General features: G+C 35.9%; 1 protein-coding gene across 4 annotated transcripts in view; it reads right to left on the bottom strand.

Moving 5' to 3' along the window:
• Window positions 1-23,142, bottom strand: part of KIAA0586 — an 88,558-nt gene that overhangs the window by 23,349 nt on the left and 42,067 nt on the right. For all 4 annotated transcript variants that reach the window (XM_081157608.1, XM_081157610.1, XM_081157607.1 and 1 more), the window contains exons 23-30: window positions 20,584-20,740; window positions 19,949-20,168; window positions 19,169-19,413; window positions 18,243-18,319; window positions 16,005-16,139; window positions 12,478-12,643; window positions 3,646-3,797; window positions 2,014-2,122 (exon numbers count right to left, since the gene is read on the bottom strand). In XM_081157608.1, coding sequence (XP_081013734.1) covers window positions 2,014-2,122; window positions 3,646-3,797; window positions 12,478-12,643; window positions 16,005-16,139; window positions 18,243-18,319; window positions 19,169-19,413; window positions 19,949-20,168; window positions 20,584-20,740 — 1,261 coding nt within the window. The remainder of the gene's footprint in view (window positions 1-2,013; window positions 2,123-3,645; window positions 3,798-12,477; window positions 12,644-16,004; window positions 16,140-18,242; window positions 18,320-19,168; window positions 19,414-19,948; window positions 20,169-20,583; window positions 20,741-23,142) is intronic.

Raw genomic sequence — 23,142 nt, 5'->3', positions numbered from 1 at the left:
CCCAGTAGGGGGCGTGCAGGAGGCAGCCAATCAATGATGTTTCCCTCTCATCGATGTTTCCATCTCTTTATCCCTCTCCCTTCCTCTCTCCCTAAAAATCAATAAAAACATATTTTAAAAAAATATTCAGGATGGAGATACGTATCGATTATAAAGTAAAATAGTTAGCTTCTATTTAATATGCTCACTGGGTATTTATTTCTCTTAGTCAAAGCTGACTTAGGTCTGCTCTCCTAACTTTTGTATTAGTTGTAAAATTAAATTAAAAATTTATACATATTAATTCCATTGATTTAAACTCTTTCTAAATAAAACTTCTTCCTACTAGTAACACCTTAGTTTCTCTTATTCTTCTTATGATTTTTATTGACTTATTGAATGTTAACTGGACATTATTTAATGACATTGTTCTAAGCCAACAAAAATTTAACTATTGCCATCTTGTGGTCAGACATTCATGTCTATGAAACTAAAAACAATGTCACTTTCCTAAAGAGAGATATTTACAAACAAATATATTTTTCTATCAGCTGAGAAAAATGATCATTTATTACATATAATATCCCCAAAGAGATAAAATTAATTTATAATTTTAAGAAACTGTAATTTAAAAAAAAACTAAATTAAATGTATAGTCATTGGCCATGAATGGTAACAGTACTCAGGAGAAGCACATCAAGTCAGTCCTGATATGTTAGGAACATTCATTTGCTCTATATGCTGTCATGATTAATTTTTAAATACCGTGAGAAAAGTTTTACAGGCAATTTTCATAGGAGTCTAAAATACAATATTAACACTACTATTCCATGGTTAGGTTAAAAAAGTAGTAGGGAGAGCAAAGTTCTGACAAGTTGGAGCAAGAGAGGCACAGAAAAGTAAAAATCTAAACCTCATATAGCATGATCTTAATAAATACCTTGGTGCTTCCTAATTTAGGTCCTCCCCCAAGTGCCAAATACATAGCTATATTTTGCAATTATATTGGCACTCAATAAATGAGATTACAGAACACAATTATTAAAACAAAGAAAAACAGTCCAGCTGTCGTGGCTCAGGGTTGAGCATTGACCTATGATCCAGGAGATCAAGGTTTGATTCCCGGTCAGGGCACATCCCCAGGTTGCAGGCTCGATCCCCAGCAGGGGGCATGCAGGAGGCAGCCGATCAGTGACTCTTATCGTTGATGTTTCTCTGTCTCTCTCCCTCTCCCTTCCTCTCTCTGAAATCAGCACAAAAAAAACCAACCAACCAAACAACAACAACAAAAACACACACAAAGGAAAACATTCTATTGCTTAAAATATTCCTAATACTTTTTCCTGGATTGTGAATAGAAAGTTTTAAACATCAGACATCTTAAGTTCTACTGCCAATTTTCAGAATTTAGGTTATATAAAATTTAAATGACTAAGAAGTAAGATGGCAAACAACAGGCCAACAGCCTTGCAGAAACATAAAAACAACATCAAAATGCTGTGGTACAGATTATAGAATTAAAGTTCAACCACACAATTTTGATAATCAAACAACAGTACAGAAAAGTTCATCCATATGATAGTATTTAACATGAGAATCCTTTGTTTTTAACATTATACTTGGTCAACATCACCACACAACAATAAATAGCCTTTTACAAAGCACCTTAACAGCCATACCCCTGCCTTTTATCATATTATAATTTAAAACACACAAGTATGATAAAGATACAGACTTGTATATAGATTAAAAAGGCAGACACTCAATTGTACAAGAACCAAAAGGTAAGATTAAAGGAAAAATACTACCTGAGAGTTTTTTAAATCCATTAGAAATAGAGTTTATTGGTAAAAAGAACAAACAAATACACCATCAAATATGATGCCAGATTCTTTATCTCAATCGACTGAGAGAAAGCAAACAACAAAAAAATCTAGAAACAGGATGTATATAAAACTAAAGAATTCTCATTCTATACCTGTTCAATATCAGAAGTATCAAACTATTATATTATTACTAGAAAATGAATCTTACCTTGTTGCTCTGAAAGTGAAATATCAGATTTACTTCTTACACGTATTATACGAGCTTGTATTGGCTTGTGTTCAACTTGCTTAACATCTTGGTCTTGCTTTTGTTGGTACTAAAAAATTTAAGACATGAAGTCACAGTATTATTTTTAAAGTTACTTTAAAATAATTTGAGCAGTTAAATCATTTAGGAGTTTATTATATAAAATTTGAATATTACACATGCCTTCTAATTGCCAAATGTTACAAAAGGAAAGATACTGCAAATAAAATCTTTAAAAATATTTGGATAATATACACATATTTCAAATATTCAAATCATTTCTATTTTTACTAGGAAATTCAGAGCTACTTCTAAATCAAACTATTTTAGATACATATGTATGGTGGTGTTAGTGTTTTCCTAATGATTAATGATGCTGAGATTCTTTTTATGTGCTTACTTTCCATGAGTATATCTTCTTTGAGTAAGACAGCTGTCCAAATACTTTATCTACTTTTTTTTAAATCCTCACCTGAAGACATGCTTAGAGAGAGGGAGGGAGAGAGAGGGGGAGAGAAGGGGGGGGAGAGAGAGGGAGGGAGAGAGAGAGAGAGGGAAAGAGAGAGAAAGAGAGAGAGAAACTTCGATGTGAGCAAGAAACATCAATTGGTTGCCTCTCACATGCGTCCCAACTGGGACTTGGGATTGAACCTGCAACCCAGGTATGTGCTCTTGACTGGGAATCAAACACGAGACCCTTTGGTCCGTGGGCTGATGCTCTAATCACTGAGCCAAACCTGCCAGAGCAGAAGTTCTTATTTTTTATAAGACCAATTTGTTAATTTTTTCTTTCATGGATAATGCTTCTGGTGTCATATTTGCATAACCCAAGGTCGAAAACAATTTTTATTTTATACAGAAGTTATTAACATGTATTTATTCATTAGTAACTAGTTTTTCTGATCTTTTCTTGATCACAGGTTATTAATACTGAACCCTACATAATGGTATGTTCCATAAACAATCTTTATTTTTCATATTTTTTGCTTTCACCCTCAACACCATGCAATGCTATACCACACCATGCAATGAATACTTATTGAGTAGAGTAGCCCACAGTGAGAAATCCATTACAATTACATAGATAAAAAACTGTACTTAATAACATGAGCATTTTTTTCCTCTTAGAGAGTAATTATCCTATTTTTTCAGTAAATAAGATTTCATGAACCACTGGCTAAAACTCAGTTTGAAGTTTCTTATCTTTCATGGTAACACATTTTGCAAATTTTAATGTAAAAAACATTTATTGAGTACCTACTATGTACAAATTAGTGAGCTAGAAATTGCACGAGATACAGAGGTATGAATGATAATAGCCACCCAACAAGGTAGCAGGCATTTTATATACATTATTTGTATCTTTAATTTAAAGCTGAGAGAATTAAGGCTTAGAAAAAGGCTAATTAATGTGTTCAAGGTCAGCTAGAAATGAAACAAGCTAAGATTTATCTCCAGGCTTGAATTAAGTAAATAAAGGATGCATGATTTGATGCTGACTCCAAAGACTATGCTCTTGAGAGTGCACCATGCTAAGACAATAGTGTTACCATTCTCATTTTAAATAAAGTACAAGTACTACTGATTGGGTACCTGAGGAAAATCTCCAGCTGCTACTGATAACTTATCATTTTCCTGTGCTGTCAGAAGTGTCGTGGGAAGAGCAAGATGAGAATCCGGCTGCAACCCCAATTCTTTCAAACTCATGGGACCACGACTAGCGCATGAATCTTCATAACCCTTGCCTGTTATCAAATATGTAAACAAAAAGTTAAAATAAATTGTTTAATTTATCTTAGACAAAGAATAAATAATTGGCTAAAATTATCAATATTTCCTACGTGCTGAATCAGAAGGAGTAACCAAAAGCCTGGTACTAAGCCTTCATGGCAGTGAAAAGCAAGCTCATCAGGCAATACACGCAGCACCTCCGCGCAACACGCGTGGCGCGTTCTAAGGTCCCGTCAAGAAGCTGCCCGTGCGGGCCACACCCGCCCCACTCCCGCACGCCAGCTCCTGACACTCCAGCTGGCCTTTCTGTCGGGAAGAGCCAATACAATACTTTCTATCTAAAGGGTAGCCTTAAAGCAAGCGGCAATTTCCTGCCTAGAAATTGCTTAGCTCTGTTCTGTAAACAATTTTCTTCAAATGATCAAGTTCCTCTTTCCCTCATCCAAATGGAATCTCGATCAAATCAATAAAAAGACGACAATAAGAGCAGAAAGAGATGTGATTTATTTAACATCACTGGACATTTACGGTGCACTTTATACTCGAAGCACTTTCATATACATTACCTCACTTAATTTGAATCTCAAAATCATTGTGAGGCAGGCAGGTCAGATAGTATTACAATTGTCTTTCATCGAGAAAGCTAAGGCTCAGGAAAGTTAACCGTCCAAAAATCAGAGGGCTAGTAAAAGGGACAAGGGAATTAAAATCCTCATCTTCCAACTCCCAGTCTCTACTCTTTATTTCACATTTTTGCTAAAATATTTCTAAGAAAATCCTGCTTTTCCTAATTAATGACTACATTTTAAATAAGGCACAGTATAGTCTATTTCATTTTAATCAATAGAAATACAGGGTGAGGCGAAAGTAGGTTTACAGTTGTGAATACATGAAATTGAATTTATTCTTATATTATTATTTACTAATTATTGTATTATTTTCCATATGAACTGTAAACCTACTTTTATCCCACCCTGTAGACATGAAGCATTATATACACTAAATTGTTTTAAATGAAATAATATTTTAAAGACCCCATAGATATTTTCCATTTAAAGATAGTCTGTTCAAAATTTCTTAGGTTTAGCAAATAACCACCCTCTGATATTTTATGTCAATCTATATTTTTAGGTGGATTTTGCATAAAGCAAAATACATTCATTGAGTTTTAAGTTATATCTTTCTGGTATTCAATCTCTATAAAACAATTTATCAACATTATTACCTGTTTTATTTTCATTCAGTTATCTAGAATAACATAAGATTAATTTAAGTAAAGGTAATAATATCCATCATTGAGTAACTATTGTTCTAGGCCTTATAAAGGCCTCTTTTATCTGTTAAACCTTTTTCTAGTATATCACTTTTCCAAGATTTTCTTTTTTGTTAATCCTTACCTGAGGACATTTTTTCCATTGCTTTTCAGAGAGTTGAAGGGAGGGAGAGAAGGAAGGAAGAGGGGAGGGAGGGAGAGGGAGACAGACAGACAGACAGACAGACAGACAGACAGACAGACACATCGATTGGTTGCCTCCTGCATGCACCCCGACTGGGGCTGGGGATCGAACCTACGACCCAGGTACATGCCCTTGATCGGGAATTGAACCCTTGACCCTTCCATGTGTGGGTCGGCACTCTAACCACTGAGCCACACTGGCCAGGGCTCCAACATTTTCTTAAGATTGGCAAATCAATTAAGACAAAAGAATTAGCATATATAATGTTAAAAGAGAAGAGATTTAAAACTTTGTGCTGATCATATGGTTATATACCTGGAAAACCCAAGAAACTCTAGTGAGGGGAAAAAACTATCAGAATTAATAAGAGAATTTGGTAATGTGACTATATACTAGATAAATATGTAAAAATCATTGATTTTTCTCTATATTATAGCAGTACACACATAAAAATGGAAAAATAATCCTTTACTATTGTGACCAGAACTATAAAATCATTAAAAATAAAATTATTAAAAAGGCATAGAATCCATATGAAGGAAATTATGAAATCTTATGGAAGAACACAAAATAAAATCTGAACAAAGAGTAAAATATACCATAAAAATGTTAATTCTCCCAATATTAATGAGTAAATTCGTACAATTCCAATTAGGGTGATTTTTAATTAAAAAAAAAAAAGAGTTTATATGGAAGAATAAATGCCTGAGAATTGCCAAGAAAAGTATTAAAAATTATTTTAAAAAGGGAAACTTGCCCTATCAGGTAATAGAATGTGCCATAAAGACACAATGGTAGAATATATTTTAGATCATAAAGAATGTTTTAGATCTAGAATAAAGAATCCAGAAAAATATTCCTACATCTATGGGCTTTAAATATAAATATTGGTTAATATTTCCATTCAGTAGGAAAATGATAGCTTATATAATAATTGATGCTGACACAACTGGCTATTTATCTGGAAGAAAATAAAACTGAACTTCTACCATATACCATTTGTAAAAATAAATTCCAGACAGACTTAAATATAAATATATATTAAATAATGGAAATCTTAAAAAAAAGCTAGGATATTACAAGCATAAACTTGAGTTAAGGGAAACCTAACCAAGCCATGAAAACACACAAAAAATATAAAAGACAGAAATAACTATATAAAAATTTTTATAAGTTATATGGCAAACAAAGATCATGAATAATGCCAATGAACAAAGTATAAATTTGGAAAACAGAATTTGTAATACAGATGACAGAAAACATGTAAAATATAGAAAAGTTACAAGAAAATTTAGAATCTAACAGATGGGGAAAGACCTTAAGGAGATAATTCATAGAAGAGCAAATCCAAATGGCCAACAAACATGAAAAGACATAAACTCACCAGCAGTCAGAAACATATATTTATATTTCAAATGACAAAAATAAAAAGAGTAATAAACACAATTTCTGGAGAAGATGCAGGAAAAAGTTTCTAATAAATTATTGGTAAAAATAAATTAGTTTGAACTTTTAAGACAGCAACTTGGCATATCTATTTTAAAATTAAAAATATATGTGCCCTTAGGCCCAGTAACTACTACTCGGAAACTATTCCATAAATATAAAATACAACAATATGTTAGGAGATATGTCTATGGATATGTACTCTAGCATTGTTTATAGTGGGGGAAATGCTAATAAAATACATATCCATCAACAGAGCAATGACTGAATAAAATTACTGGAAATCCACACTAACAAGCTTTATGCATTATCAAAAACAATGAATTTAAGCAATATCAGTTGATGTGAAGTAATTTCCACAGAGTTTACTGAGTAAAAACAAAACGCAGGCAAGGGAGCATGATATGATCTCAACTTGTAAAGTAACTGCATGCACAGATTCGTGCTTGTGTGTGTATAGTTGTATGTGTTAGGAAAAAGAGAAGTTTACGTATCAAATCTTAACATGAGTTCCCTAATATGGGACAGGAAAAAATGTGAGAAGGAGGGTGGATGGAGGGCACTAGAAAAAAGTCTGCAATTTAAAGTAATATAATATATATAAAGTATATAATATAATCACATTTTTGTTTTTATGTAAAATTATATGTGGGTAGTATATGGGTATAAAGAAAAATTAATTAAAAGGACACAAGGTAAATGTTGATTTAAAAAAGCACAACTAAATGTAGAAACCCAGAAAGTATATAATCAAACATCTCCCCTAAAGCATTAGAAGTACATAACAGCTTTCAACTGATACAACACCCTATCATTTAACATACATTTACTGACTATAGGCCCTCCATACTCTGCTCGATGACAGGGATACGACAGTGAGCAAGACAAAGACCTTACCCTCAAGTGAGATTACAAATCAGTGTGATAAGAGCAACATCAGGCCGGCGACATGAGAAGACTACACAGAGAGCATGCGACTCGGACCTAACCCAGAGATGAGGGGTCAGGAAAGGGCTTCATGACAGCCATCGTAAAAACGCTGAATTCGAGTAGTCGCTTCTAAACAGTATGCTCACTGAGTGTGGGCGTCTTGTCTGTACAGTGTAAATTTAACCCTTTGTACCAGGGATGCTTAAAGTAGTATTCCATTCAAGTCAAATTTAGTTAATCATAACTTGAAATCCCTATTCTTACCTTTCTAGAATCTTACTGTTATGACAAAGCAACATGATGGGCTTTGGGAGAAGACTACATCCACTTGAAGCTCTCAGTGCCAGCGGCAGCGCTGCGCCTGGCATGCCCAGCAGGTTATTCCATTTGTGTGGAGCCCAAAGGCACCTCAGGTTCCGCATCTCTAAAACCCCACTGACCCTATTCCTTCCTAGTCCTGCCCTTCCTCCGTATTTCCTCTCTCAGTGAATGAAAGTATCATCTGCCCGCTCATTCTAGGCAGAAAAGTGGAGATTTCTCCTCCCTAATTGTCACTCGGCTCTCCTTTTTCATATATACCTTGCTGCTGAATGGTGTCCCACCACATTTACTTTCCCAGCTGTCTAATCAGGCTCCTCGCCCCCAGTCTTAATCCCCTCCAACGTATCCATCGCATTGCACCTCAGGCGGTCTTGCTAAATGAAAGGTGGATTATAAAACATTCAGAATTGCTAGAACTTCAAAACTGAATTTCCCATGGGAAGAGAGTAAGACTGGCATTATTTTCCATTTTGCGCACAAATGGATCCCTACCATCTTAGAGTAAATCCAAAAGCTACTTGATATGTCACTCATGGTTTTTGGGACCTGGTTTCTGTTCACTGAATCCTAAACTCTAGTCCCCTGATACAGGCCTGTGTTCCCTAAGGCTTCCTATTTTTCCACTTTATTCCCTTCTTCACTGCATATTCTGCCCGAAAGGTCCCTCCTCACTGACTGCACGGCACATTTATTCATTTTTGAGAACTCGTTTCAGGCCGCCGCCCCTCGAGCGTGAGGCCCTGCTTGACTGCCCTCCACGGGTGCCATGGGCCTGAACCCCACCCGAGACGGACTTCACAGAACTCGGGTCATTTACGGCACGCTGCCGCCTTCTCATCTGCCGCCTCCCCTAGAGAGAAAGCCCGTGTGGGCAGAGCCTCCCCAGGCTTTATAGTCCTAGCGCCTAGAATGTGCTTAGAGCATAGCAAGCCCTCAAAGAATCTTTCCTGAATGAAAAACGAACAAACTGGAACGCGCTTATCCTACTTCACCATCTGGCTTACTCCTTTACGATTCAGTTTCACACTGGCTCTCGTGAGAAGCCTCTGAACTGTCATGTGCGGGCTGAGTTCGTCCTCTGGGCCCCCACGGCAGGCTGTGCTATCGCTCCAATCACGCGATGCTATGACTGCCGTCTTTCTTGTATTTCTCCTCTAATAATTTGTAAACTTCCTTGAGAGCAGATGTCTACCATCTCTGTACTTCAAGTGCCTAATACAGTACTAATATAGTAGTGGGTATACAGTAGGAATTCAATACAAGTTTCCTGAGTAAATAAAGAGCTATAATTGGTAGTAAATCCAAGAGTCCTCACTTGTTCAAAATACAGTTTACATTTTAGGATTCCCAAGCTAACTCTTCAAAGCTTACTTTGCATCTTTTTGTTACTCAATCCAACCTGAGAGCCTCAGAATTAGAAACAGTGGTAGGGGACGATGGGCTGCAAATAGGACACTTCATGAAAATGAGCAGGGATAGGGAGAAGCAAAGTAAGAACAGATGAGGCGCTATAAGCAAAGTTATCAAAAATCAATATAAAAGGCATGAGATTAGCCGCCAGCAGAAATGATGATACTCAGGCTTCATTCTGCTACAGTAACCATTATGTAACAAAACACTAGAAACAAGTTCACTCTCTACAGGCACATTCCTTTTAGGCAACTGTGGATAGTTTCTGGTTTTATTAAATACATGGAAAAAGCTATTTTTACATACTGCAGGTATTATTAAAGAGAGTAACACTTATCATGTGCCAAGCACTGTGCTAATGACTTCATGTGCATTGTCACTTACCTCCCCTAGGAACTTTGTACGGCAGATACTGTTTATGGTAACTAGCCTCCAAGATGCCCCCAATCCCTGCTGCTGGGGTTCACACACTTGTGTAGTCTCCCACTATGTTATTCTAGGGTTAGTCTGTGTTGTTGACAGAATGTGGCATAAAAAATGGCACTTCCTTGCTGAGATTAGATTATAAAAGAACATTGCGGTTCCATCTTGTTTGCTCACTTTCTCTCAGATCATCTGCTCTGGGAGAAGCCAACTGCTATGTCATGAGTAGCTCTGCAGAAGGTTCATGTAGTTAGAAACTGAGGCCTCTTGCAGCAGCCATGTGAGTAAGCTTGGAAAACAGATCCTCCAACCCCAATTGAAGCCCTCAGATGACCTCAGCCCCAGCCAACAGCTTGGCTGCAACCTCCTGAGAGATCCTGAGAACCACCCAGCTAAATCCCTCCCAGGTTCATGACTTTCGGAATTGTGTGAGAGACTAAATGTTTGCTCTTCAGCTGCTAAACTTTGAGGTAATCTGTTACATAGCAATAGATCACTAATACACTAATATTACCCCCATTTGATAGATGAAGAAACTTGGGCTCAGAGATATTATTTGCCCCAAAATACACAGAGCTGGAATTCAAACTGATATCTGAAACTCCGAAAGCCCAATTCTTAGCCATTCTGTTTAATGCCACATCTATATGCTCAGTCTTATGTTATGCCACGTTACTAATCACTTTTTCCAATCAAATCAAATATCTACAGTGTACCTACTATTAAAAATGCACTGCACTGTAGGTAATCTGCTAGACGCTACCGCAGGTACAAGGAGGAGTTGAATAGGAGATGCTCTGGTGGATTTTATTCTATAACAACTTAACAAGCACCTAGTTGCTATCAAATACCTAGCAGCTCTCAAGTAATGTGTGAGAGCCATCTAGTGTCAATTCTGTTTAATTGCAATCTGCACAGATAGTTGGATACAAATGTCACAATTTGTTTTTTTATCCTACTAATTTTGAATCCCATTTTAAAAGAACATAAAACATTTAATTCTCTCATTATGTGCCAAAATGATAATTCCAATCTTACTTTACATTTATCCCCATGGAAAACTCAGTCTTTAATTTCTTTGAATATAATGTGTACACTGAATATAAAACTGAGACTTTAAAATACTCTACAGCAGGGGTTAAATACTCTACAGCAGGGGTGGGGAATGTGCAGCCCGTGGGCGGGACTCAAAATTAAATAAATATAGGAGCTTTTTTCATAGCTAATTTTTAAGTTGACAATTTTGTATGGCCCGCGAGTGATATTATAAATATCCAAATGGACCTTGGCAGAAAAAAGGTTCCCCCTCCTGTTCTATAGCAATGTTTTTCTAACTTCAGGCATTTCCTTTTCAGATTTCTAGAAAATCTGCATACATCCACAAGTTTCTTCACTTATGAGAAGGCAATGAATGGGAAAGGGAAAATCAGTTAAATGAGAATAGAGTTGATCCTCATTAATTTGAAGACTCCATATTTGCAAATTCACCTACTTGACAAAATTTAGTTGTCACCCCCAAAATCAATGGCTGCAGCACTTTCAGTCATTTTCATAGTCATATACAGACATGTGCAGAGAAGCGAAAGCCTGAATTACCCTACATAGACTTTACCAGGTGAGGGTGAACAGTGAGAGAGGCACCACTTTCTTATCTCAGCTCTTATACTGTAAACAAGTGTCCTTCTTACTGCCTATTTGGTGACATGTTTTCCACATTTTTGTACATTTTGTTGGTGATTCTGTTTTAAAATGGCCCCGAGCATAGTGCTGAAGTGCTCGCTAGTGTTCCCAAGGGCAAGAAGGCTGTGATGGGCCTTACAAAAAAAATGTGTGTTAAGTAAGCTTCGTTCAGGTGTGAGTTACAGTGCTGTTGGCCGTGAGTTCAATGTTAACAAATCAACAACATATATTAAATACATGTCTTTAAATAAAAACACATATAAAACAAGGTTATGTATTGATCAACTGACAAAAATGTCATGATCAGAGGTTCACAGGAACCTAACTGTATTTTCCCTAAGGGCAACAGTTCAGTGTTTGCTAATTCAGTGCTCCTGGTGACTCTACAGAACATAAGTCCTGCAGAGAGCAAGAATCAACTATGCCAATGACTGTACTGGTATTCTCTGTTATGTTCTTATCCCCAAAGTATTATAGCAGAAAGTTTCATTAATGAAGTTTAAAAGTAGTCCTGAGTGCACTCAGCACTGAGTCAGAAATTCATATAGCACAAAGAGTGAATTTCTATGCTATTACCTAATTTAACCTTGTCCTAAACAAAATCTGTTAGATCACAGTTTTGATGAGCTATACTTTCCCATTATATATTAAAATAAATATATCACTATTAAAAAATTTTAAGTGTACAGATGCTTATTACCAAAATTATCTCATGCACCACCCACCCAATGGTTCATGTACCAACTGAAAAATGAATCACTTTCGGAGAAACACTGCTATATATGCCACAGGAAAAACTGCTACCAAACTTTTCACTTATGAAGACCTATTTAAATAAGAGAATCTTGCAAGGCCCCACCTGAAAATAGTTATGCTTTTCTGAGCTCAGATTAGGAACACTACTATGGATTATAAAACAAAACAGAATACAGCATTCAGCGTGGAAACAGTACAGAGAAAGTACGATGGGATTCAAAGTGCATATTCTAATAGATGACACATCAAGAAGCAGTATTTTGGTGTATACCTGTAACTGTGGCAAACTGCTGAGATAAAGGCTTAAGAGCACATTTTTGATCCCAAGACTCTGCATTAGCGACAGGCTGTTGCTTGTAGACAGGATGTCCCAGTAAGTTCTCTGCTGCTGCTGTGAGCCTGGGCCTTTGTCTTTCACCCAAACTGCTTTCCAAGTCCTGTAAAAAGTAGAAACAATTGTTAAAACCATTATATTAAAATCAAGTCAAAACAGGAAATATTTGTCAAACACCATGGGAGATCCATACCACTTGACGACTTAAAGGTACTTTAGAAAGTGCTTATTATGCCACATACGCCCTACATGAAAGACAGTTTAAAAAGTTAGTTTAATGAGGCATCTGGCCATAAGCTTTCATTTTAATCTTATTTTTTATGAACTTAAATAACCATTATCTATTTTTCCAACCTTCAAATTAGATATCAATAAAACACATAAGAAAAGTTTTATTATTTAAAACACTAAATGCTGAAACATATTACATACTGTTCACAAAGTTTAAAATTAGAATAGAAAACTTACCTTTCATTCTTCATTAATAAAAATTGCCTAAAGTTGTTAGTGTAAACTTTATAATTAAACAATTGATATGGAGAATATACCTCAACTGTTATAAAGATTACCCCTATACAAATAATTACATTTTTTATAAGTATGCAGATTAAAGACAACTACTTTAACCATTTTAATAAAGTTCTTTCCCTGGGAAAGTATAAAAGTTAAAAAAGAAAGGAGCAAATATGTTTCTTTGTCAAATATATTAAATGAATTTAAAAACTTAAAAAATTAAGACTTCTATTTTCTTTCTGTATTAAAAATTAGACATTATCACATTTTGTGACTTGGAGATATTCAAATTAATAAGTTTATTACTCAAGAACAGAATAAAAATTCCAATATCTAAAAGCTCTCAAGTTTCTCATTTAAAAGGAGTTTAATTTCAACCAAGTGGGTTTTTTTAAACTAGAATATATGAGGAAATCACTGCTGAAACATCTTTGATGACTCTAATGACTACAAAATAAAATATAACTTCTTAGCTCAGCATTCAAGGTTTTCACAACCTGCCTCACTCTTCTCCATGCACTTCTACCTCCCCTTATTTCCTAATCTGGCTTTTCAAGAACACCAACTGCCTCAGTATCCTTTAAATAGAAGAGGACTGTTCTGCAATTAATATGAAAACCTTGAAGACTCTTGTGCAAAGTTTGGAATGATGGCAGATACATTTTCTCTAGAATTTAATTAGAAATATTTCACAGTGCCTATATTACTCTGCCACTACCATATAAAATATTGTGCAAAACGCACTACCTTTTCTATTTAAATCAATATTCTAGGGTACTTGTAACTGCTGATACCTTAGCACTCTATGACCCTACTGAAGACTTAGCTTGCCTAGTCACAAAATGTTCTCGTAACTCAAGTATCATTTTTGTATTATACTCAAAGCTTAGACTCACGTAATTCTAAGTTACACTGTCTGTAATCTATAGTAATTAATGTACCTAGCCCAACTACATAAATGTACAAATTGCAGTTTTGCCATCAGACTGATCTTTGTCGACCTAAAGCTCCCTCTGGGCAAGTAGTTTTAAGCACAAAGAAAAGCCACTATTTTCTTACCAAAGCAATCTCTTAACATATAAATATATCATTATTACGAACAAAACAAATAATAGTTTTGTATGCATATGAAAGTATGCCAAATGTCACTGTTAATCAGACTGGCAAAATTTAAGATTAAGAACACCATGTGTCATAATGGGAAAAGAGACTCATATAGTTAGAAAGCAATTTATTAGCAACGTACTGAAATTATAAATGCTTGTATCTTTTGAACCAGTAATTCCTCCTCCTGTTATCTGATCTAGAGAAATAATTCCTCATAAGTGCAAAAAAGATTTCCTTATTATAATTTGAATAGAAAAAAGTAAAATGAATCTAAAAACCCTTAAATAGAACAATTAAATTATGGTATACTATATGGTAGATTAAAAGAATATGGTAGATCTTCAGAATTTATAGTTAAAATTTTAAGCAAGATTGCATAGTAATCCATACACACAGCTCACAATTTTACACAGGCATGTGGCATACACATTCAAATGCTTAGATTCTCAGGAAAAGATCTGGAGAGAATCAACTTGCCATGTCTGGGCTTCTGGCTTAGCCAGGACTGCATACGAACAAAGGCTGCAAGTTCCCTGTCCCCAAATTGGCCTTGGAGTAACTACAGAAATGAGAAGAAACCACAGATTCTGAAAACTAGGTAAAAATTGTGAAAAACCACTGGGGAAGACAGACAGCTGACTTGACCTGCTGTGTGGGAAGAAGGGGCTGCGTCCTGCGGAGGAGGGTGGCTGGAGGGGCTTCAGCAAGAGGAATGACTGGAGCAAAGCACTGGCTTCTTTCCCTCATCAACTTGAGATCGTCACTACTTGCCCCTTAAGCACAAAGGTCTTGGCAACAACCCAGGCTGACACTTGTAGCCAGTAACATCAGGGAGCATGAAGGCCCAACTGGGGTGAAAAGTCATAGGTAACATCTGACCAGGAACCCACGGGAGTCTGTTCCTTCGCCTTCTTCCCCTACAATCCCCAGGACTACATAACAAAACCTCCACTCTCCTTCGTAAATATCTGAGGGCGATGAGGGAAAAAAGGACATCTTCAATACTCTCAACAATATAAATATATATATGTATATATGTATGTGTGTGTGTGTGTGTGTGTGTGTGTGTGTGTGTATGAAATCTTAATGGGCTCCACAGTGCCCAAACCCTTCCATGGCCTACAAGGTTCTTTATGATTATCTGGTTCAACCTCCTCCTGCAGACTGGTCTATCTACAGCCCTAGCCACATTGAGATTTTCAATACTTTCTAAATATGCCCTAATCTTTCTTGGCTTTTATCCCTAAGCACATGACATTTCAGCTTTTGGAATGTCCTTCCCCTTCACCGCTGTCTAGAAAAATCCTATTGGGTCTTTAAAACCCCCATCAACATCATATCCTGTACAAAGGGTCATCGAACTTCAAAGAGATTTTTCCGTCCTCTGAGCTCATATACACCCATAAATACAGCTATATGGCAAGATGTTGCACTGCACAGTAACTGCTTAAGCCCTTCGTCCTCTATACGACTGTCAGCTACTTACAGGTAGGAATCCTGTCTCACCTTTTTATCTTTTCCAAGGCGGTGTCTGGCATATAGCAGATACTCGGTAAATGGTTGTGGAAGGGAGGGAAGGAAGGAAGGGAGGGAGGGAGGGAGGCCCTCACAAATCATTTGAAAGGGTTCAATTTTTTCAGCTGTAGAACAAGAGGGTTGGAACAGATGGCCCAAATTCCCTTTAGCTGTAAAAGTATGTAACGCTATGGTTCCAGGTTAAAGTTACTACAAGGATGATCCCTGAATAAGCTGAAGTATTAGCATGCTTTAACTAAAAGTAGAACTATTTTTTCCTGTATGTAGATCTAACCAAAAAGAAAAAACGCATTAAGGTTAAAAAGTACCTCTGTATGATAGACGGCTTGCTGTGAAATGCATGATTCCTGGTCTTGTTTAGCAAGAAGAGAATAAAATGTATCTCCATGAAACTTTTTATGGGGCATTCTGGTCACTTGTCCTTCACTGGGAGAATCATCTTCCTAAATGAAATATAAAGATAATTAATACAACAACAAAAATACTATCAAACAACTGCATTTTTCTCAATTATGATTAATAACACTCAGTCACCATTAAAATAGTCATTTAGCACTTTATGGAAGGAAGATGACTCTTCATTTCCATTTGGTTCTCATTCCCATCCAACTACAATAAAAATCCTCTATATTTGCCTCAAATATAAACAATAATATTCAGTAATTTGGCTACATTTAAACTGGGGATTTATTATAAAACCATATGAAAATGAAAGCCTCTGTCCTGTGACTGAATTACAATGATTCATAAATGTTTTACATTTTGGCTCCCACGGCGTCCTGCTTCATATTCATGCAGCACACAGAGCAACGCCACAGTGTGGCAATGAGGTGAAGCACTGCAGTTCTGATGCAAACGGGACTGCACATAAAAATGAGAAACTGCAGAAGTAGGTCAAGGCACCTGTAAGGCCTTCGACTGCTCCTTTGCCTTTGTGCTGATCTCAGGCACTTGGCCGGGGAGCAGGCAGCTGAAAGCCCTCACTGGAAAACCCAGCTTAGGGTTCTTGGTGCCTCAGAATAGAACTGTCCCCAAAATGAGGGACAGTGTGGGCCTAAGAGTCAGAGAAACTGGGTTCCCTTGTAAGTGCAAGTATTTACGTGATTTTAAATTCCATTAATAGTTTTTTACTTAAGTATTTTATTTTTTTTAAACCTCACTGAAGGATATTTTCTCCATTGCCTTTCAGAGAGAGCAGGAAGGGAGAGAGAGAGAAACATCGATGTGAGAGGCACACTGATTGGTGGCCTCCCCACCCCAACTGGATGGAGTCTGCAACTGAGGCACATGCCCTTGGCCGGAATCAAATCCGGGATCCTTCAGTCTGCGGGCGAACGCTCTAACCACTGAGCCAAACTGGCCAGGGCCAAGTATTTTATTCTTAATGAAATAAAGCTTATTAACTCCGGACTATAAGTCCTTATCTCCCACCATATACAGATAAATGCCTACTGGCACATGACTTCAAGTTATTCAGTTTTGTAAGACTGCACTTCTGCACTTGACTATTATGAATTTGTAGCATACCTGATTTAGGCTTAGTAAAAATATCAAAATTAGAATTTAGTTTCAAATGTGGAAAAAGAGAGATTGTTATAATTTAGTCCTGGCTCAGTTTAGCTATTTACTTTGAACAAACTTAAACGTGCTTTGGCACCATGAGAAAGTTCTGAGAATGGACAAAGATGACATAATGACATATTAAGTAGAACAAATGTTAGTATAACGCTTCTCTGAAAGTAAAGATGTCTCATATATGACTTCCCCCCATATTATTTTATAAATTATGTCTATAAAAGTGTAATTTTTAAATGCCATCTTTTTTCTTTTATAGGGCTTGATAATAAGTAGGAAGGATTAGTGCCCTGGGTCTTATTTCAGTATTTATTTAAGTTAATCCTCACCTGAGGATATTTTTTCTATTGATTTTTAGGGAGTGGAAGGGAGGGAGAGAGGAAGAGAAACATCGATGTGAGAGAGACACATGGATTGAATGCCTCCTGCACTGGCCCCAGCTGGGGCTGGGATTAAACCTGCAACCCAGGTACATGCCCTTGACAGGGAATCGAACCTCCGATCCTTCTGTGCTCAGGCCGACTACCTAACCACTGAGCCACACCAGCCAGCGTTCAGTATTTTTTTAAGCCACTGAAGTCAATTATTTTTAGCACAAAGAATTATAATCATGGTTAGAGAAAAATAACAAATGTATTACAAGACAGCTGGTTTAAACAGCTAAGGTCCTGCTGAAGTACCGTATAGCCCACATATTCAGGTGACACTGTGCACTGAGCTGGATTTTCATCACCTGATTACATTAAGTGTGTATTTTCCAGCTACTGGTGCCACGGAACTTAATAATTTTCTTTCATTTTCACAATTATAATAATGAGATGTGCAAGAAAGCAAATTCCTTCATGGATATTTTATTACATTTTATGTTTATGACAAATACTTAAGAAAAACTCTTGATCAATAGCAATAAGTTCATCTAGATAATCTTCATGTCAGATGTCAAAATTCAATGTGAGTCAGTCATTTCTTACCATATCATGGGCATCATGAAGAGTGCTGGATAAGCTATCACTTAGGTTAGTCAGACACAGTCCTCCATCTCCTAAAACTAGAAATTAAAATGTAAAAGTTTAGAAAAAAGAAGAAGCATAACTTTAGTAAATAATCTGACCATAGAGCCATAGAACATTACATTTAAACTTACACAATGAAAATACTGGCAAAGTTCATAAGTAATAAATCACAAGTGAAAGTACACTGTGTAACAAAGATGAATTTTTGTCTCACCTACCAACTTGTAAGAAATTAAAAACTATAAATATTGACTATAACTATGAAATTGAGAAAGAGGCACTCCTATACAATACTGATGTAATTAAAACCTGGTTAAAATGAAAAACTGATTAACCTTTCTGGAGAACATGTTAGCAATGAGTCACTATTTTAACAGTGCATATTTTGGCTCAGCAGTTCCACTTCTAGGTGTGTATTCTAAGGAAGGTATCAAATAAGGGCAAGGGTTGTCACTGGAGAGTGAAGTATAGTATGGAAACACAAAACCACCTAAATGCCTACCACTGTGGCACTGTTTTAAGAGACGACACAGCCACTAAAAAAAATTGAGGTACAGCTATATGTACTGATGTAGAAAGGGGTCCACAATATATTATTAGTATAAAAAATTCAAGTTTCAAAACAATATGTATAGTATGATCTTATTTTTAAAGGTAAAAACACATACAAATATACTTTGTTATCTATATATGCATAGAAAATAACAGACTGGAAGGGAATACCCCAAACTAATGATATTAATTCTGGATTGAGAAGGGAGAGTTTATTTTCTTTGCACTATACCATATTAAATCTTTAAAATTAAGTAAAAACACTTTAAACCAAAAGGTATTACTTAGGAATTATATTCTAACCAGTGAAATCAATTTATATGTTAACTTACTCTTGGGAGCTGCTTTTCGATCACAGTCATATAAAATCTCTCCTTCAGAGATGGGTCTTTCCGTTTCAGTGCCAGTAATGCTCAAGGTGCTCCCCACTGTTGAGGAATCAGAACTCGGCGTTTGCATGCGGAGAAGGGCTTTGGGGTCAGCAGGAATGGGCATCACGGGAACTAGCTTCGGAGGAACAGGTTGAACAGGGAAATCCATACTCTTAGGTTCCTCATCTTTGGCCACAGACATTACACTAAGAAGAAAAAGACATATTTTGAACTTATTAGGTCACTGAAGGCCTATATTAATTTTTATATTAAAAAACAGGTTCAAAGACTATGTCTCCTTCAGCAAAGTGTTTCTATAATCTGCACTACTATAACTAATTAACAAGATTTATTTTTCCAAGACTGTTTTCATGCTCTAATCACAGACCATCTTGAAAGTTCTACCATCCACAAAATAAATCTACATGGGGATATATGGTACTATAAAAGTCAGCTTATCATGGTAAATATTCACATTGGGAAAAAATCATTTTCTATATGATAGATATCTTAATTTTAATGTCTCCCAAAAAATCTGTTTTTTAAAAAAAACAATGTAAGGTATAAGTTTGGTAAAAATTTTAAAAACTTAAAATTTATGAAACTTGTTTCTACTAAAGTATAAAGTGGTTTATAAAACTTCACTGATCATTTCTGATGTTTTCAATGGGTGACATAAGTCAGCTTAAGAGGAAATGTACAGAAATGTACAGTTACTAAAAGTGAGTATGTTATCTTTACATAGCTCTCAGGTGACATTCTTCTGGAGGAGAGTTAGGATTCTCTTCTTCCAACGGCAGGTCTCCATCACCCCATGGCTTGGGAAGCTCTGGGCTAGATATCTTCAATTTATCGATGGAAATCTCTGACAAAGTTGGGGTAAGAGCAGGTGCAGGAGGTGGTGTAGTAGCAGGGGTAACTGTTGGAGTATTAACTAGTGTGATAGCAGGCATGTCTTTTCCTAAAGATTTTTTTAAAAACAAAGAAAATATAAAAGATAAAACAACTCCATAGGAAGGCAAGATATATTGTTTCAGAAATCCTATAACATTTTAGCGTAAAATAATAATAATGATAATAGCTACTAATGGAAAAATTCCCAAATTAATTTATTAAAGTATAAAAAAACAACCTTGAAAAGACATCACTTTTAACACTACCATGAACTTAAAGTAGTTTAAGTGTCTATTAGAGTATATATTTTAAAAAGTGGCAACCAATTTGTTAGTTTCCATGCAAGAAAAAATGATTTACTAAAACCTAGTGAGCAACAGGCATCTGTATACTAATCTATAACGCATTTTATAAGACAAACCATGAAATTTTATTTAACAGTTGCTGAAGTGAAAGCTGAATTATAGAAATTAGGTGTGTACCTTTTTCAGTAGATATTTCCTTCATGGGAAAAGCTGTATCATGGTCTGAATCACAGGGAGAAGAATCTGGTGTTTTCACCAACACATGCTCCTTAGGAGGTGAAGGTGAGTGAGGAGGAGTTGGCTGTGGGGTAGCCACTGGGGTACACACTCTTGCCTAAAATAAATTAACAAAATAAGATAAATGGTACTTATAATCACACAAGAAAAGGTAATTTAAAACAATAAAATGAGCTCATTCAGAGATTACGTAGAATTTAAACAGATGGGGGGGATAATGGAGCCCTAAATACCCTGGCTCTTGAACTTCTAAGCTCTTTAGGTTCAAGACTAGCCTGGAGACAATGTTAGGACTTGAAATAGCTCTGCCTCTGAAATAGGCCCCACAGAAACCGAAGGCTGCCTCTGCTGATATGGAGAAGATTAAGCAGACACAGCTGAAGATCAAACCCAAACATAACCTGGGTAGACCATGTACAGAAAGAAAGCATTTTAACTAATTTACGAGATATCAAAAGTCAGCCTTTTAGCACAAAAGAAAACAACTTATTAAAAGCAATGGAAGGACAGGAAGTAGGAGAGATCAAATAAAGACAATATGGAGATGAAAAGTATTAGGAAAGAAAAAAGTCCACACTTTGAAATTAATTTGTTAAATAGGTTAATCAATCATTCAAACAATTCAAAATTCAAAGGGTACAAAAGGATGAGAGTGAAAATTAGGTCTCCTTTCCTAGCTGGGTCCTATCTATCTAGTTCCCTTCCCCAGAGTTACTAAATATAATCTTGACTTAAGGCATTTCATATGCAAAGATTATCTATGGAATAAATTTCCAGTAGTGGGACTGCTTGGTTAAAGGGCTAATTGCATTTTTAATTTGAATACCTATTGCCAAATTGCCCTCTACAGGGTTGTTATTTTACACTCACACCATGGAGGATTCCTATTTCCCCAAGGTTTGCTAAACAATCAAACTTTTAGAGTTACTATTCCAATCAGTAAAAATAAAATTTCAGTGACATTTTTCTTATTATCAGTGAGACTGACTATCTTTTTATATGTATTTGGGTCAGTTGTTTTTTTGTGAGTAACTTGTCTGGACATGTCTTTTCCCCATTTTTCAAATACATTATTTATCTTTTTCTTCTCATTTTAAACACCTTTATATAGTAGGTTAATTGGCCTTTATTCTGAATTATGAATTACAAACTGACACACAATTTTAAAACCATGAAGCATATTAGAAATTCTATACCATTGCTTAGCAATTAGCATAGCCTTAGCCTTGATTTTTAAATGAAATACACGATTTTTTTTTTCTTGACTGCATAAACCTATATCATAAGAGCTCTGTTTTCAAATATAATGCTGCTGACTCATCATGATGACAGGATTTGAGGGTACTCTACTAGCATTGGTAATGGGCGACGACGACAAACTATCAGTCAACTGAATATTTACCAAGCTCCAGGCATTAGATTAAGCTCTTTTTATATATCATCATCTCATTGGATTTTTCACAAAATCTTGTCAGACGACTAAGAAGATACAACAGTATCATAATGATGTAAATTATCTTTAAAGACATCTTTTAAAAGTTTTGTTGTCTTACTTTTCACATTTAGATCCATAATCCATTCTGAATGAATCTTGATGTCTGATGTGAGGTAGAGACGAAGATTCATTTTTTCTTCCTCACGGTCAATTTAAACCAGCACCGTGTGTTGAGAAGACTGTCTCTCTTTCCCGGCACACGGCAGTGTCTGTTCCTGTGCTGTCGACTCTGTTCCACTGCTTTATTCATCTATTCTTGCACCAATACTAGCCTATCAAAATTACTGTAGTTTGATGATAATATAAACTATATCTGGCGGTGTGAATTCTCCAGCTTTGTTCTCTTTCTTCAGGATTATTGTGAGTAGGTCCTTTCTATTTTTATTTTTATTTTGGAATAAATTTGCCAATTTCAACAAAAATAATATGTTAAAATTGTGACTTTCATTATATTCAATGTATGTATCAATTTGGAGAGAACTGACATCCTGACAATATAAAGTCTTCTAATTAATTTTTTAAAAAGGTATAAATTCTCCCCAAATTAAACCAATCAAAACTGGATTAATTCCCATAAAAATCCCAACAAAATCTTTTATAGAACTTAAAAACTAATTTTAGAATATAGTTGGAAGAACCACCACTGGTGATCAAACCCGCAACCTAGGCATGTGCCCTGACTGGGAATTGAACCCACAACCTTTTTGGTATACAGGACGACACTCCAACCAATTGAGCCACCCGCTGGGGCAAGACATAACAATTCTGAAGATAAGGAACCATATGGCAGTGGGGGAGGGTCAGCAGATTTTGGTAAACCAAGTTTATTTAAACTCTGTTTCTACTATGCAGATGAGACTAAAGTAACAGCTGAGGGTTCAAATTCACAGCTTCTCAACTCTAAAGTCCACGCCCTTAACAATTACATATGCTGCCTGTTTATACTGATTTTTCTACATTTTCTCATTCAATCACCTCATGTAAGTATATGCAGTATATCAGCA

The sequence above is a fragment of the Miniopterus schreibersii genome (assembly GCF_964146895.1).
Source record: "Miniopterus schreibersii genome assembly, chromosome: 1".
Classification (NCBI taxonomy): domain Eukaryota; kingdom Metazoa; phylum Chordata; class Mammalia; order Chiroptera; family Miniopteridae; genus Miniopterus; species Miniopterus schreibersii.
Note: the sequence above shows the minus strand (reverse complement) of the source record. Positions and strands in the feature narration are given on the sequence as shown.